Genomic DNA, 17,267 nt, shown 5'->3' on the forward strand with positions numbered 1-17,267 from the left:
TGAAATTGGACATAGTATTTTACCAGTATGATCTACAGTACAGTTCTTAGGCTTTTGTCCAGAGAAGCTGTGGATGCCCCATCTCTGGAGGTGCCAGAGTCAGTTTTGATGGGACCATGGGCAACCTGATCTAGTGAATAGCATCCCTGCCTTTGGCAGGAGTGTTGGAGCTAGGTGATATTTAAGGGACTTTCCAACCCAAGCCATTGTATGACTGAGTGTCTGATACACAAGAAGATAAAGTTGAGGCCCAGAGGATCCTTGACAGCCTGGAGAAATGGGATGAGAGGAACCTCATGAAGTTCAGGAAGGGGAATTACACAGTCCTGCGCCTGGGTAATAACAACCCCATGTACCAACATGTGCTGAAGAGCAACCAGTTGCAAAGCAAATTTGCAGGAAAGGACCTGATGTCCTGGTGGACACCAGGTAGTTGAGACAATTATGGGCCCTTGGCAAGGAGAAGGCCAATGGTATCTTGGACAGCTTTAGGCAAAGTATTGGCAGCAGGTCAAGGGAGAGGATCCATCCCCTTCACTCAGCACTGGTGAGGCCACACCTAGAATCCTGTGTGATCCTTAGCAAAAAAGGGACATGGATGTACTGGACAGAGTTGAGTGTAGTTGTGTTTTGTGCCTGCAAAATACTTATATTCATGATTATTTCTAAAATGCATTGAGGTCCAAACCCAGAAGTATTGTACCTTTGCCCTCCAGTGGAAGAAAAAGGAAAATTAATTACTCTTCCAAGTTTAAAAGCAGTTGTGAATAACAAAAGCTGAAGATTATGCTCATTGGGTAGATTAGAGTCATTGAATACAGAGTCCTGTTTTTAAGAAAAGGTGAACAACTGCCTCACTTCAGCAAGACAAACATCTGAGAATTTTGGATTTCGGTGTTCTCCTTTTTTTTTTTTTAAGAAGAGATTAAATGAAAGACGTAAATTTCTTAGTCTATTGTTTCTTTAACTAAAAAATGATTTTAAAATAGATATTCCATTAATTTGGGGAAATAAAAAAAAGGATTATAATTTTATTCTTAAAACAGATTTTAGTAAATATATTTGTATTTTTTTTCTCTAGAGTAAAGTTTGCCCATTTTTGGTAGACCCTTCTTTCCGGGCTACTGAATGGTTGAAGACACATTTGAAGGACTCACGTTTAGAAGTTATCAACCAACAGGTGCAGCATTTACTCTTGGTCTTTTCTGTTTGAGTTTCCTCTATTCCAGATTTTACAAAGTAGTTTTTAAAGGTGTGTGATAGCAATCACCAACACTTACATTCTGTGAAGCATACAATTCCTCATAGAGTTCTAGGTTATTTAAAATTGGAGGCTCAACATCTGAGCCAAACTTTCTACAAGTTTGCCTCTTTGTGCTACTGTCTCCAAGAATGTCATATGCTGAGAGGGAGATAAAAAAGATTTTCAAATAAAGAGGTCTTCTGTATACTTGGTTGCAGTTCACTGGATTTCAGGAGTATATGTACGCTCAATTTCCTATGACTGTTGTGTTGCATTATCTACTTTGGAAAGAGTAAATTTGATTTCTGTTTGAGATTAAAGTACCTGAAATTCATTGTGTACCTGTAACTGTTCCTGAGTAGCGAGGTGCAGCTCAGTTGCGAGCACAGAGGCAGGCATCTGGTACTATGCAGAAGTCTTTTATTGAATCCCACCTAGCCTCAAAATATTGCTTCAACAGCATGCAGATCTTCCACAGATCCCTGCTGGCTCTGTGGAACGTCTGTAGATATTCTCTGATGGTAGTAGATAAAATATCTTTGGGTAATTGATTGTTTGTCTTGCTAGCTGATTGGCGTGATTACCTTTTAGCCTCTGTTGTCTATATTGTCCAGGATCTCTATTGACTAATGGGATCATAAGTCAATGTGGTCAAAGACCACGTGCATGTTTAAACACCTGTTTGCAACAAAAGACTGCGTGTACACCTCCTAATAATGTGAATCCTGTGTTTGGTTCAGTTTTGAGACATAGCTACTTATTAAATTTTGAGATACAGACCTGGCCAGGACTTCCAGGTGCACCTGACTGTCATGACAGTGAACCTGCTCTCTTTTCATGGAGCACTTGAAGATCTAGGCATGTTAAATAGGTTTCCTTGATCAGTAGATCAAGTTTATTTAAATTAAACATATGTGGCCAAACCCTGAAATATCATGTGCCTCTAATAAGATTTTTCATCTATACTACTAAGTTTTAGATTTGGATTATTTGGTGTAATGCCTTCTTGCATTTTTCAAAAAAACATGAATCAAAGGGATGTATTTCTATATATCCAGGACACCAACTTCCTTACTGCTCTTGAGCTGGCAGTGAGATTTGGGAAGACGCTTATTATACAGGAAATGGATGGAGTGGAACCTGTACTTTACCCATTGCTAAGAAAAGATCTTATTGCTCAAGGTAAGTCACCAAGATTTTTGCAACTGCTTGCTCAAAACTTTTGTAGTTTCGATCTATTTATATAAAACTTGATTTTTCTGAAAATGTGAATATTGTATAGTTATTTTCTCTCTAGTACTAACCTGCTACTAACACTTCAGTGCATGAAATATGTTGGAGACACGTTCTTATTTAGTTGGTGGAAAAATACTAAAAAGTATTAATTTTTTAAAATTTAAGTTAAAATAATGTGTTTTTATAGACTCTTAAAAATTAAATTTTAAGTGAATTTCTAGTGATATTTCAAACATATGCTTTTAATTGGAAAATTGGGCTTTAAATAAATCAGAAGTATATTGATTTCTAACTGCACTAACACAACTGTTAGTGCAGTTAGAAATCAAAGGTTTAGAATGTTTGGGTTCCTGCTTCTCTTGCATTTCTCTGAACCTATAGAAGACACACAGATCTGTTCCTGATGTGCCCTTGGAATGGGAAGGGTCATAAAGATCAGCAAAATGGTGGAATTTGGTGAAAGGAGTCCCTTAACCAATGCAAGAAAAGTGATAAAACACAATGTTTATGTTTTGCAAAATAATATCTCTGCTTTGAACAGATAATGTGTTCTACATAACTGTTTGTATGACTACTTTGGACTTAGTTACTTTAAAAATGTTTTTTTAATATGAAAAACTGTGATGAAATTTAGCAAAAATAAATTGTAATTATGCAAGTATCTCAGCATTAATTTTGTTGAATTATGTTACATATTTTGAAATTATATCAAGAGAACTTGATGAATTAAAAAATACAGCAACGTGTATTTTAAGTACTTTCCAAATTACAGTAACTAAAATAAATTTGCATTATTCTTTGTAATTGTATTTCTGCCTCAAGTTAACATTCCTTAGCATGTACCATGACCTTTGCATGTAATTTACTATATGAATTTTGGGTACTGAAAATCACCTAAGATTCCTTTTTTGCTATCATTTCACCTGCTATTGAGATCTAATAATGTATGGGGTAGCAGTAATTCTTCACATGTAAGTACATGCTAAAAATAAATGCAAATACCGTAGGATTCATGTATACACTTATCACCAACGTAAGAAAGGTCTGTTTAGGGAAAAGAAGGTGTTATTTTAAATCAGTCTTCCATTACAGATGCTCTTACTTGTTTATTTTCATTAAAAGAATGGCACCAGTGTGGCAATTTCAGGGATCTGTGGAGCGTTAGGTAGAACACTGTAAAATTTTTCTTGCCCTCTAGCTTCTGCTGAATTTTGGAGAGCTGATGAGGTACAGTATGAAAGATGACTGTGTCTGCAGAACTGTGGAGAAAGCAGATTAAATTCAAATATACTAGTTTGTTCAGGAGAATTGCTTGTGACATTCAGACATCCTCTTTTGCTTTTTAATGAGCTATGTTAATGCCAGGTCTGTGTGGGTCCAAACTAAAGAGCTGTTGTTGGAGAAGGAAGAATGGGTCACTATTTGAATCTTTTCCATCACTTTATAAGCAAGCATGCACTCCTTTTTGTCAAAATGTGGGTGTGGGGACCTGTCTGCATTATTTTGCTTGTGATGACTGTACATCTCTTCATTACTTGGAGTGAAATGTTAGGAAAAAATATGAACGTGCACACTGCAGTAAATTCATCTTTGTACAGCTTCCATTTTCTGTTTGACATTTTTACAACATAGTCCTAAAATTTATTCTGATTTCAGCATAGAAGCAAAATTGGTATGTGATTTTCATCTCTACCAGTGTTTTAGCAAGAGATTTATATTTCTGATCTGCACTCAGTGCTAAAAATAGAGAAGCACCTAAGTACGCCATCTTGGAAAATTTCTGGAATGAAAATTTTCTCTTTTCATCTTACAATTCTGTTCTAATTTGTTTTTCAGTATGAGGAGGCAAAATTTTACTCTAATCATGTCATTGTCTGAGTCTATTCTTTTCTAACCCTGCTAGAATGGAAACCTGTTATGGATGAGGGGTGGAGAGGGCCTGTACATGTGGTTTTATTCTGTAACAGGCATGTTGAGAAATATTAGGCGTATAAACAGACCGAAACCATGACATCAGTTATTTAATAAGTCACTTGTTTCTTTCATAATATGATGAAGTTATAAATATATTTATAATAATACAAATCTATCAGATATTCCTTGATTAAATGTTTTTCTTTCATTCTACTGTCTAGATATTCCATCATTTTTAGTTTCATTGACTTTCTCTATAACAGTTATCACAGAAAATAGAATCTTAATAGAATTATGATTATACAGCAACGTCAACATTCTACAGATAAATATAACAGATCCAGAGATGAAATCTAATGGGTTTGGTGAGGAGATATTGAACCACCTTAGTTAGCCAGTATATAATTATGGCTAGCATAGGGTGGTAGACCAGTGTTTAAACATAAATGAATATATTTGAATTCTGAAAAAATTCTTACACATAAGGGGAATTCTTGAGGTCATCTTCTGTGCTGTTTTGTCTCCTATTCATGGTCTGAAGATTTCAAAAAGTTTTTAGTATTACTTTTACTTCAAGTGCATTTTTTGTCATTTATGCTTTGTGTTCTGGGTATTAACAGGATATTAGGAGTATTAAGGATAATTAAACTACTCAGGTGTATTGAATTCTTATAATGTAGTTTCCTATATTATTGCTATGTTGATATTTTTCTGTCTCTAGCAATACAGCTTAGGACATGTTCTTTAAATTTTTTTAATTAATATTTTTTTCCAATCAATTTATAAATCCCTATTTTAAAATACATTTAGGTCCATTGGTCATAAAGTATTACACAAATACCATTATTTTCAGATAATTTTAGAATGTTCCAATCAGAGTGAGTATACCATCTGCTTGTTGTTTACAGGGCCCCGTTATGCTGTACAAATAGGTGAAAAAATGATCGATTACAATGAAGAGTTCCGTCTTTTTCTATCAACAAGGAACCCAAATCCCTTCATTCCACCTGATGCTTCTTCTATTGTTACAGAAGTAAACTTTACCACCACAGCAAGTGGCTTAAGAGGACAGGTGGGCATTTGGAATAACACCAGTGTATGTACAGTGAACAAGCATAGCTGCATCCAGCATCTGGAATAAGCCCCGTGGTGCAGTTTGCGTTAACGGTTATGGAGGTATTTTTGAGCTCACAAATATCAATAGTAAAATTTTTATGCACTTTGGAACCATGGAGTGAGTCCAGTGGAGAAAATGAAAATGTTCTCATTGACTTCAGTTGCAACAGATTAATTGCTAAGCCTTTACTTTCTGTTCAAGATGCATTTGTGGTACCATGGAAACATTTCTGTTACAGCTCTCCAGTGTCCTACTTAGAGAGTAATGCTGGTGTCATCAAGAAACAGAAATTTTTTTTGTGTACAGAAAAAATGTAGTGAAAGCAAAATACTGTGTGTTTTATTTCCTTTAAAATACTAGTAGCTTTGGAGGTTTTCTCTATAAAGTCTTGGAATCAATATATACAAATGGAATAAAGAAAAAAAAAAGAGAGATAAATTAAGGGAAGAAAATTCCCTCCTTACTTGGTATGAAACAATTTTTTCTACATTAACAAGAGACTTAGAATGGGATGTAGGTAAGATGTTGGTAAGTAAGATATAATTCAAAATGTGAAGCATAGATAACCATATGGATTTCCTCCTTCCTCTGGAGATATAGAATTGGCATCATACAATGTATGCATGAAAACTGACCCCTCTTGAAGTGGAAATGCAAAAAAACCACCCAACTTTGTTTTTGTTTTCTCTCTTTGTTTTTAGCTTTTGGCTTTAACAATTCAACACGAAAAGCCTGACTTGGAAGAGCAGAAGACAAAGCTGTTACAACAGGAAGAAGATAAGAAGATACAGTTAGCTAAACTTGAAGATTCTCTTTTGGAGGTAAAACAAATTTACCTCTTTAATAGCTGTTAGACCAATAAGATAATAATCACATTGTTGTGTGTTTGAGTGGAGATTCTGGAAGTGTGGAATAATGAGCTGTCAGGATTTTTGATTAATAAAAATAAAGGCATTATTTTCCTGGACCTGTTGGAAGAGTAGAGTAGATAAGAAAATTAATCTGTTATGAAACTGTACTATTTCAAAAGATTAAGCACTTTCATAGTTAAATTTATGGATTTAGTGAGCTAGATTTAGGCTGATTTAGTTTGATTAGAAATTTAAGTAATTTTAACATACCAAGAAGAGAAAACTTTACTAAAAATTATACTATTTCATTTTGAAATTATGAGATTTTTAAAAAGCCACACTTGTAAGCTTGTGAATCATGTCAAATGACTCTTTCTCAAACTGAGAAATGATCCTGTGTTGTGAATAAAATGGAAAACTCCCACTACAAGTGGAAAGATTGTTGAGACATTTAAAATTTTAAGCCTCAACAGTTGTTTCCTATTACAGTTAACATTCCCTGTCTTGCATTTGAAAATGTTCTCAATTTTCAGTTCATCTTTTTATTTTATTGAAAGTACTTATGCTCAGAAACAGCTGTTCACCTCTATAAAAAAGGTAGCTTCCAAGGAAGGCCTGTTTTATTATTCGTTTGTGTCTTGCCATGGATTTCACACAGATTGTACTTCAGGAGTGTAAGAATGGATCCTTGAATCCTGTCTTTCTGAAAGGTCAGAGATGCAGGAACATTGACCTGGTGCTCTGTCTGTCGCTAAGTTCACAGAACATTGCAGTATTGAGTGCAATGGATTAGCTTAAAATAATGTTTTTTGTAGATTAGACTGGCCATTTATCACACTGGCCCACAGGAGAGCTGGAGAGGGACATGCAGTGAGAGGACAAGGGAGGAAAGGCTTTTAAACTGCAAGAGGGTAGGTTTAGATTAGATATTACAAGGAAGTTCCCTACTGTGAGGGTGATAAGGCACCTTGCAGATGCCTCACCCCTGGAAGTGTTCAAGGCTAGTTTGAATGGAGCTTTGAGCAACCTTATGTAGTGAGTGGTGTCCCTGCCCATGGCAGGCGGGTTGGAACTAGGTGGTCCCTTTCAATCCAAACCATTTTATGGTTCTGTTCTATGATTCTGTGATTAATAATTCAGTTTTAGAATTTTTCACATAATTATTTGATGTGATTTGAACTTCCACATTAACTGTCCCTGTTGAAATCCCTATTCATTCTCAAATACTAAGATCAGCCCTTTTCTAAAACTCTGATGGGCAGATTTGTCTTACAGGAAGAGGGATACTTGCTCTCTAATAAAATTCCATATCCAGATTTGACCATTTTAACCTTATTGTTTACCAGAAGCTGAGGGTTCAGAGATGCTACAAAACAAATTTCACTTTAGAACACACTTTTTGTGGGATCTTGGAACTCAAAAATCTCTTTCATTTGTCCCATCTGAATTATCAAGTACAAAACTTAAAGGAGTTGATGCCTAAGATATCTGCAACAAAAAGCATGTGAGTAGTACCAGCAAGGTTGATTTCAATTTTGGAATTCTTGTTAGCAAGTTATCCTGAAATCAGGATACTCTTTGACTCTGAAGAAAGAAACCTAAGGCTCAGTGGAAGCTAGCAGGTGCTACTTAGACTTTGTCAGCAAAGAAGTCAATATTGGATGAGGTCTAGCTAAATTTAAGTTAATCTTAAAACAACATTGCCATTCTGTCTGAAGTACTGTACTGATTTCCTTCTGAAAGTCTCGGAGTAAAGACATAGGTGATGTGTCATAGCTCACAGGATGATTCCTCATGGATGAATTGGACTATTTGAAAAAGCAGGTGGTCTTGTCTTAAACTTGTTTCAGGTGGAGAAGTAAGTGCATTCTACTGCTCTGACTGGTGAATCTCTGCCTCTAAATATTCTAAAATGCTGTCCTGCAGGTGGCTGCTCAGAACTGATTTGACTGACAAGCAGCCAATTTCTGTGACTAAAATAAATATATTGATGTGTATTTACTGAAGGTTCATAAAAGACCTTAGATACAAGTGAACTATTCAAACTTTTCCCACTTCTTAGACGTGAAATTAATGGCTTAATTGCTTAATTTAATGTGGAGAACTTAGGAAAAATGTAAGGCAATCTCAAGGATTTTGAAGTCATCTTTGATTATGAAACTTAAAATTTTTTAATGTAAATATTCATCTTAGTTGGAAATGAGAACTAGATTGTATAGGAGATATTGGAATGCTTCTGAAGGAAAATGAATTTATGAATGATTGAGTACAGGAAGCTGTTAGAAGTAGCCAACTTCAGGTTAAATGGGAAGTTAAACACAAGAAAGAAATACCCTAATCTGTATTTACCATGGAGACTTTGGTGCTCAAGACTCTGATCACAGAAGTCTTTCTCAAAAGCCTGCTGATAACCTATGTTTCAGCATCTGGCGGTCTGGATTTTTGAAGTACCTTCTTGAGCTGTATTTTCTGTACTTCTTTAAAAATCATCTCAGTTTTTGGAGTAACCACCATTTTTCTAGAAGTCTTGAGATGCATTAAATGGTTCAGAAATACATACAGATCAGAAAGATAGCTTCCGAAATGGTTATTTTACAGGATTTTTTAAAATGTAACATAGATTGCTTTCTTTTTTTCAGACACTTGCCACATCACAAGGGAATATACTAGAAAATAAAGAACTGATTGAATCTTTGAATCAAACTAAAGCAAGCAGTGCACTCATCCAAGAATCACTGGCTGAATCTTTCAGACTTCAGAGTTTCCTTGATAAGGTAGAAGAATATTTTAATCTTTAAAGTACTGTTTTTCTCCTGCTAAAAATATTCATCTTTTATCTAGAGAAGATACGTACATCCACGGGGTTATAAGATTAATAACGTATAAAATTACTTCTTTTTGAGTAAATTATATTTGGGATATGCAAGCACATGCAGTATTTTCAGTAATTAAAATGCTTTGTTTTGTGTGTGCTGAATAATTACACAGTATAAAGTCTGCCAATTTGAATTAAAGGAATTCTGGCAAGTAATGGGTTTTGACTTTATTTTTGCTATCCACTATTGCAAACATTATAGTTCATATGGATGTTTTTGTTTATTATGCCCCTTGCTGTTGGAAGAGTTTAGATCATTGGTGATGCTATTCATCTGATATCCTCTTTTTGTGCCAGATTGCAGAGTTTTTTCTGTGCTCTATTTGTTTAGTTTAAAATTTCCTACTGAATTTTGGGATGTGTTCTGTGGTGGGAAAAACCCTTAGTGCCCTAGGGATTAATTTCCAACATCTTCATCATAATTTAAAGGATTTTTTGCTAAAAATGTTTTCTTGCAATTTTGAAATTTCAGTACAGTGTTGAAGTCTGGAGTGCTGATCTGTCAGTTTGAAGGCTTGGAAAGGATTCGGTTTTCTAAAGCAGTGGGAGGCAGGAATGTTTTCCGGGTGGGATGAGTAAATGTTTATGCAGTAATCAGTAGGTGGCAGTAATGCACTGGGGTTTTTTATGTGTGTGTTGTTTTTCTCCACAGGAGAGGGACGCCTATCTCCCTTTGGCTGAGAGTGCTAGCAAAATGTACTTCATTATCTCTGACTTGTCCAAAATTAATAATATGTACCGCTTCAGTTTGGCGGCGTTCCTGCGGCTTTTCCAAAGGGCTCTGCAAAGCGAGCAGGTATTTGCTCTTCTCCTGAAGCTGCTAATGCTGCAGAAGAATCTGCTTTGATCCTTAGAATTTATTAGTCACTCTGGACATTTTTTAAAAAAAGCTTAGAGTAACTGATGATGAAGTGCATAATAAGTAGTGATGCTGACCTGTTGTGCTTTAGGTGCTCAGAATACAGGCACGTGGACTTCTGAATTATGTTGTATATAAATCACAGAATTTCTCTTCCATCTGAAAGCACAGTAGCTCTTTGTGAATTCAGGCTTGTTCTTTGTCTATGGTGAATTAGGAAAAAAAAGGCTAATTATAACTTTACTGAAGGTGTTTTTAAAATAAATTAATGATCTAAAATGCTAATAAAGCTAATTTTATCAACAAGGAGTGGAATAAGAAAATACCTGTATTTCTACATGGTTCATTTATCCGAAGGAAGGTCATAACTTGATCTACTTTTTTACAGTTTGTAAGCATGCCTGCAGCCTGTCCTATTTAAAATGTCATTTTTATTCTTCTGTATTCTTAGGGCAGTATATTCCTTTTGAAGCAAAGAAGGGATCTATCCCTTGTCACCTCACTCTTTAGATCTAAATACCCACACTGAGTATCTCCAAAATTCTTCATATTTCTCTTTGTTTCTACTTAGAAAGTCATTCACCAACCTTTCGTCATGTTTCCTTTGGATTCCTCTTTGTTCTGGCATCTGTGATTACAGCTCTTCAGCTCCAGTCTTTACTAGGAACACAGTTCTGACTATGTGAACTGGTCCTCTTTGAGGTTCCTATTACTTCTTTTACACAACATGATGTTTTAAATTCTTGTTCTTACTCTCACACTCCTTCATAATTTTTTTTCTTCCTGCCTATAATGTTACCTATTTAAAGCTCACCTTCTGGTTTTGCCTTTGTTGCTTGCTTTCTTTTTTCCTTCTCTATCCAGTTCTTCATGCCAAGTGATCTATTAAACATGGGAAAGGTATTAGGCAAATCAACTGCCCAATTGCCCTTCTTAAACTCATTTCTTCAAATTCCAGCATGGTGGAAAGGAGCTCATCCTACCTGTAACACATTCTCTGTAACATATTCTCTGGTCCCTTTTTTCTTTGTCCTATCTTTCAATTTTTTCCTGTTAGAATTAGTCTTTCAATCGATGAGCTTTGAAGGACAGTGTACACTTACTATTTTCTACAATGTTCATTTCAGTTGGGCCAAATTTGACCAGAAGTTTAATAACTACACTTATAATCAATGTACTTGTTTGGTAATATTAAATATAGTAATTCAATGAATAGGCAATTTTTTATCAAGTGAAAACTATGAGATTTCAATGATATTAATGTTAGGAGAAGAAAATTTACTCTCATTCTCCATGTATTTCACCTTATACACAAAGTTGTATCATGTTCATAGTCAAAATATTCAATCCCAAAATATTTATTTCTTAATAATTCAGCATGAATTTCCCATTTAATTATTGATAGAGACAAATGAATTTAATATCTTTTTAGAATTAGTGTCACGGAGAGTCCAGATTATTTGTTTCGGTTTGCATTTTGAAATTTACAAAGTACATGAGAAGTTTTTTATTTCCACAAGAATTTTTGAAGTTTGAAATTTCTTTTTTAGGATTCAAGTAATACTGAGGAAAGAATCAAGTTGCTTATTGGCTCATTGAAACATACAGTGTACGAATATGTTTGTCGTTGTTTGTTTAAGGTAAGACTGGTTTTTTTGGGTTCTATACAGTGCACTGGGTTTGAAAGTATTCTTTCAGCAGCCGACACTTCATCTACTTCAAATAAGCAGTATTGTGTAACATTTCCAAAACATTACACTACCGATAACTAACATGCTAAATGCAGACTTAAAATCAGAATATGACCAAATTATTATTGCTGATGCACATTTCTCCACAGAGCTCTACCTCTCTGCCTCATTCTGGCTTCGAAGTCAGTCACCTGAAGGCTTTGCAGTCTTCTGAGCACTTGTTTGCATTCACCCATGCTTCTTGCATTCCTAAATATAAGGTTTCATGTGTTTATTTTGGAGTTTTTTGTATTTTGGTTTGGGTTTTTTTAAAAGGAAACAGAAATGGGTTTGTTAGATTGATATTTGGTCTTGGTTATCTTAAAATTATCTTCCAACCTAGATGATTCTATGTTTCTAAAAGTCCTACATTGTGATATTCTCCTTTTTCTTTTCATGGCCTATCCCAAATGTCTACCTGCTACCTTGTTTGTTTCTGTCTGCTCCTTGTTCTTCCTCCAAAAAATGTTCTTAGTATATTTTTTCTTTATTCCAGTCAGGTGTCTTTTCACGTCTTACTTTCTTACTGAAAACCTAGGGAAGCTATGCCTTTTATTTTCAGTTTTAATTTTTACTTTCACGGGAAACTATCATAACAAGAGCTGCTTTTTCAAAGTATCAGGCTGAAGGAAGCATAGTAGATCTGCATATATGTTTGAGCAGTACAAATCATGCAAGTCTGTAGCTTGATCTGTGAGAATGGAGATATCTTGAAAATTTTACACCACCTCCTACCCCTGTCCCCCAGTCTTGCAATGCTGTATTGAGGATACAGGGGCAGCAGTTCTTTCTAAGGGGTTTTGTTTATCAAAGTCCAAGTGGATTCTCATGAAATTGTCTCATAATAATTAATGTTTGTCTTTGAAGTCATGAGTATGTGAAGCCTTCCACAAAGTCATTACATCTTGTGCATATGGAAGGCAGCAATTTTTATATTTAAGCAAAGAGTAGAGAGTTCAAATGAGAGGCAGAGAAGAGATTTCTAGTATGAAAGATTTCAAGTGTGATCAGACTAGAGTTTAGAAAATTCTGAAAATCTGTTAACTGTGCAGCTTCATACTAATGGTCCATCCAGTCTACTATTGTGTTCTAATAAGGGAGAGAACAAACTCTTCACACCATCAACAATTCACTGCTAATTCTTTCTTTCATCCATGAAAATTTTAAAGTCTGCTGGGACACTGAGGCTTTACTAGTGTCTCTATGGTAAAGCTGATACAAGAAGCATGTTAGAATTGAGAAGAATGATTTTGTCTGTGGTTATTATATATGTGTACATGGGCTTCATGGATGCTACTAAATGAAGTGATGCCAAGAAACTTACCCAAGCACTTGAACTGGCCCATCCTTCCTCTTTGATTTGTCAAAGCAGGATTGGTCTGGGCCACTTAGCGTTCTTCCAAAGAATTCTCATTCAAATTTTGGGTACTAGATCATCCAGGGAGCATCCTAATATGCAGTTGTGATAAGGATTTCGTTGCAGACCTTGTCTGAGAAGATGAAAAAGTTAAATGGTGTGATTTGTTCTCAATGTCATATGATACTCATGTTTATCAATAACATGAGAACTTCAGTGCCTTGCAAAACCTGATGGTAATTCCTAGTGGGGGCGTCTTTGCCCTCCACTCCACAACCCACTTTGAGTTAGTTTTTGTCTCTAACTTGCAAAGATATGTAGCAATTTTGAGTTAGGATATATGATTTTTTTTAAAAAAAGAAATGTTACTTATAAAAAAGAACCAGAAATATGGCTTTTCCTGAGTATATAAATACATTTTTCCTACTTTTTTTCAGGCTGATCAGTTAATGTTTGCTCTGCATTTTGTACGAGGAATGCACCCTGAGCTTTTTCAAGAGAATGTAAGTGCTAAAGAAGAAAATCCCCAAGTATTTTACTCAAACTTAATATGAAGAGTAATAAGTAGATAAAAAGTTCCTGTCACTAAGTGTAGGCCTTAGTTGTAGTTATCTGTAGTGTGGTCAGATTAATCTTATAAAGGCTGCCTGCTGTGAAACAGTGTGCATAATTGACTTAATACAATTGCTTAAACGTGGCTGATTATCCTGAGTCAAGACACATTTAATTACCTTAAGTACCTCCAGAAATGGAGAGACAGAACTATGGCTTGCTGTACTAGAAGCTGGAGACCAGAAGGGACATCAAATGATAGCAGATGTCAGTTTAATAGAGAGAGGAGAGACCATTATAGAGGTAAAGGTACACATCAGATAATACATTTGAAGGAAGTAATGGAACTTGATTATATGAAAGATGTGAGCTTAAGGTACAAGGTTCAAAAAAGTTGATTGGAACCTTCCGATAAAGGAGTAGTTTCGTTGTAGACACATGGATTTCCAAAGTGAAATCTCAGTCTTTCAGCAATGATGTGGCCTCCTAAAAATAACTCACTTGTTAGCAGAAGAATATTCTGACTGCTCTTCATTATCCAAAGTTCCCTACTTCATATTTATTATTTTATTATTTATTTTATTCTGAAAATACCTCGCTTTATGTTTCTTGAATTTCTAAAGTCATGAAGGCAGCAACCTGCAAACAGTTTTCTGTCTAAATTAAATCCTGGCTTAAGTGTTTGTAAAGTACAGCCCTATGTGTTGGTTTCTGTTGTTTAGCATGCATTTCCATCAGCTATTAGAGCTCTTAGAGAGCTTAATCTAGGTTATATATAATGCATAGTCTTACAGTATGTGAATACCCAAGAGAGAAAACAGGCAAATATAAATGATTTTTTTACTTCTCTGAAAGGTAGAAGTTATTTTAATTAAATCATTAAGAGAAGAGTGCTTGTACAAAATATTTAGTGAAGAAAATGAAGCTGAAGTTGTTATTCTTTTAAAATTATTTCTTCTAAAGCTTTTAATGTGATGAGACTAGGAGTTGTTTAATAAGGTGCTAGAGAATTTAGTATTCTAAGTCCCTGTCCCAAGTGAATCAAGCCTTCTACACTTAAATATTTTTTTTGCATAGCAATATGAAATTTATAGTACAACTTCAACAATATATTGTAGAATGCATTGGTTCTTACTAAGGACATTCTCTTTCTAAATCAATATGTATAGATTTTTCTGAAGTAGTTTTATATTCTCTATGTATTGTAGTTCTTTTCTTCATAACAACATTGCACAAACCAAAAAATACTCCATGCATTTTTGTGTGCACAAGCATTTTCTGTGTAATTGGGATATGAACATCAGTTTGTAACTGAAAGAGGGAGTTGTTTCAAGACTCAGTGATAATGATGGATGCCAAAACTGTGCTGGGGTTTCTGTCAGCAGTATTACTCTTAGTCAATTGACTTTTAAGTTTCTAATGTTACTATTGTCTTTAATAAAAAAGTCTTTATCATATAATATTGATATCAATTATGCAAAATTTCAGTACTTATGAAGAAATTTTTATCTGTTTCTTGCCACCTCCAAATACATGTTTATGCAATTTCTGGTGGTTTTAAAGACTTGTCTAATCTGTCTTAAAATTATATAAAATAGTCTTCCTAGATACATATACAAAATCTAAAAGATTTCATCATGCATAAATTCAGTCATGCTTTCTGTAGTTACTTGTTTGTGTGGGCTGCTGATGCCCCACCAGGCAGGATGTGTGTCCTTGCCAGCCACGCTTGTTGCTTCCTGATGGATGGGCAGTCTGGGTAGGAACTGTGGGTGCTGAGAAAGTGTAGAACTTCCCCTTTGCTTCATTTTCTTATAAAGCACTGCAGCCACTTAGCTTGGATTCTGAAAAAGGAATTACATATTGGTAGCATCACCTCACATTTAGAAAATGTCTTGGAACTCTTTCAGAACTTAGGATTTAATTTATTTATCTTCTCTTGCTCTCCCTACATGCTACTACATGTTAATCTTTGTTCTTGAAGATGTCTTGTGACTTACCTGAGTTGTTTATTTCTTCCCCCCAGGAATGGGAGACTTTTACAGGTGTGATCATTGGAGACACTATCAGAAAATCAGTAAGCTACATTTATTTTCATATCTTGAAATAAGGAACATTTACTTTAATTCTGAAAAGTTAAAGTTGTATTCTTGCTATTTTGTTTAATTAATTGTATTCATGTATTAAAGCAAGGAGTAAATTTTCACATAGTTCTATAAAAATATACATTTATTAAAATTTTTTTGAACATGGCAAGTAGTTTTCTAATTTCAATTGTGAACAGTATGTCTCATATTTAAATACTTTGGTAGCTTTTTTGTCATGCCATTTATGAACTCAGCAAAAGACCACAGAAAGATTGCTGTTGTGAATGTTTTTATTAACAACATGGGTTTCACGACCTTATTACTGATATGGTGTTTCATAAAAATTCCTGTAACTTACATGTGTGATGTGACTTGCTTCCATAAGGATTCACAAAGAAGTGCTCGTGACCAGATCCCCTCTTGGATAGAACAGGACCGAGTCTGGGCAGTAGCGTCTTTGAAGGTATGCAGCACGTGGTCTGTTGAATTTAAATTTGAAGAACTTTGGTTTTGGCAGATAGCAATTTGGACTTCAATACTCACATTTGTCAGATAAAAATATTTTGTTGTTTTAATCCATTTATTCTATCTTGCAGAAACCATGGCTTAATATATATTCACCTAAAAAACCCAAAGATGTCTTGTTTTTATTTTAGTCTCATTTTTTGAGCCTTTTTCATGAACGTTTCTACCCCATCTAACAATGAATTTCAATGCATGTGAATGAACCCATCATCTTACTGAGACTAGAAAATACTGTAAATCTGTCCAAGTTCTACAATTTTTATAGACAGGAAGATAGAAGAAAAATTGCAACCAATATTTAGCTGTAGATTTCACTTACATAATGACTTTCAAAAATCACTTCCTATTGTATTAAAAGCCATAAACTGTTAATTCAGAAATTAATATTCTCCTCATCAGATTTCTCTGTACATCTTTACAAGTATTTCAGAGTTTGTGATTGTTCAGATTGAAATAAAACAACAACTCTTTCTTGCATTGGTTCCTCCTACCACAGTCAATGTTGAAGTCCTTTGATCATGAGGGGAACTAAAGGAAAATACTAGTCCTGAAATTCTGTCTTAGCCTCTTTTTCTCCTGCAGGTAGCTCAGCAGCAAGAATAAAACCTTGACTGGTCTTTGGCAAGGACTTCTTTTGCAAAACCCAGAGTTCACTGTTTAATTTTGTTCAACCAGGAATCAGGAACAATCACAATAGTGGCGTGGCAAGCATAATAGTTAGAGATTTAAACAAACAAACAAAGAGAAGTTGAGTAACTCAGTGAATCAATAGCATGCACTGATAGCAAAATATTACTGATAGCAGATCATCATTAGAGGAAAGGACTTAAAGGTAAAGGCCAAATTTAAAATCAAAGAACCTTAAGGTTTTAAAAAAATTATAGTGCAAATATAGATTTAGTCTTTCCAATGAATAGGTGA

General features: G+C 34.8%; 1 protein-coding gene across 2 annotated transcripts in view; it reads left to right on the forward strand.

Annotated features, from left to right (window-relative positions):
- Positions 1–17,267, forward strand: part of DYNC2H1 (dynein cytoplasmic 2 heavy chain 1) — a 144,120-nt gene that overhangs the window by 57,706 nt on the left and 69,147 nt on the right. For both annotated transcript variants that reach the window (XM_063394563.1, XM_063394564.1), the window contains exons 64-73: positions 1,082–1,180; positions 2,302–2,425; positions 5,302–5,465; positions 6,212–6,331; positions 9,001–9,135; positions 9,889–10,032; positions 11,646–11,735; positions 13,620–13,685; positions 15,761–15,811; positions 16,207–16,284. In XM_063394563.1, coding sequence (XP_063250633.1) covers positions 1,082–1,180; positions 2,302–2,425; positions 5,302–5,465; positions 6,212–6,331; positions 9,001–9,135; positions 9,889–10,032; positions 11,646–11,735; positions 13,620–13,685; positions 15,761–15,811; positions 16,207–16,284 — 1,071 coding nt within the window. The remainder of the gene's footprint in view (positions 1–1,081; positions 1,181–2,301; positions 2,426–5,301; positions 5,466–6,211; positions 6,332–9,000; positions 9,136–9,888; positions 10,033–11,645; positions 11,736–13,619; positions 13,686–15,760; positions 15,812–16,206; positions 16,285–17,267) is intronic.

The sequence above is a fragment of the Prinia subflava genome, chromosome 3 (genome assembly GCF_021018805.1).
Source record: "Prinia subflava isolate CZ2003 ecotype Zambia chromosome 3, Cam_Psub_1.2, whole genome shotgun sequence".
NCBI classification, from domain to species: Eukaryota; Metazoa; Chordata; class Aves; order Passeriformes; family Cisticolidae; genus Prinia; species Prinia subflava.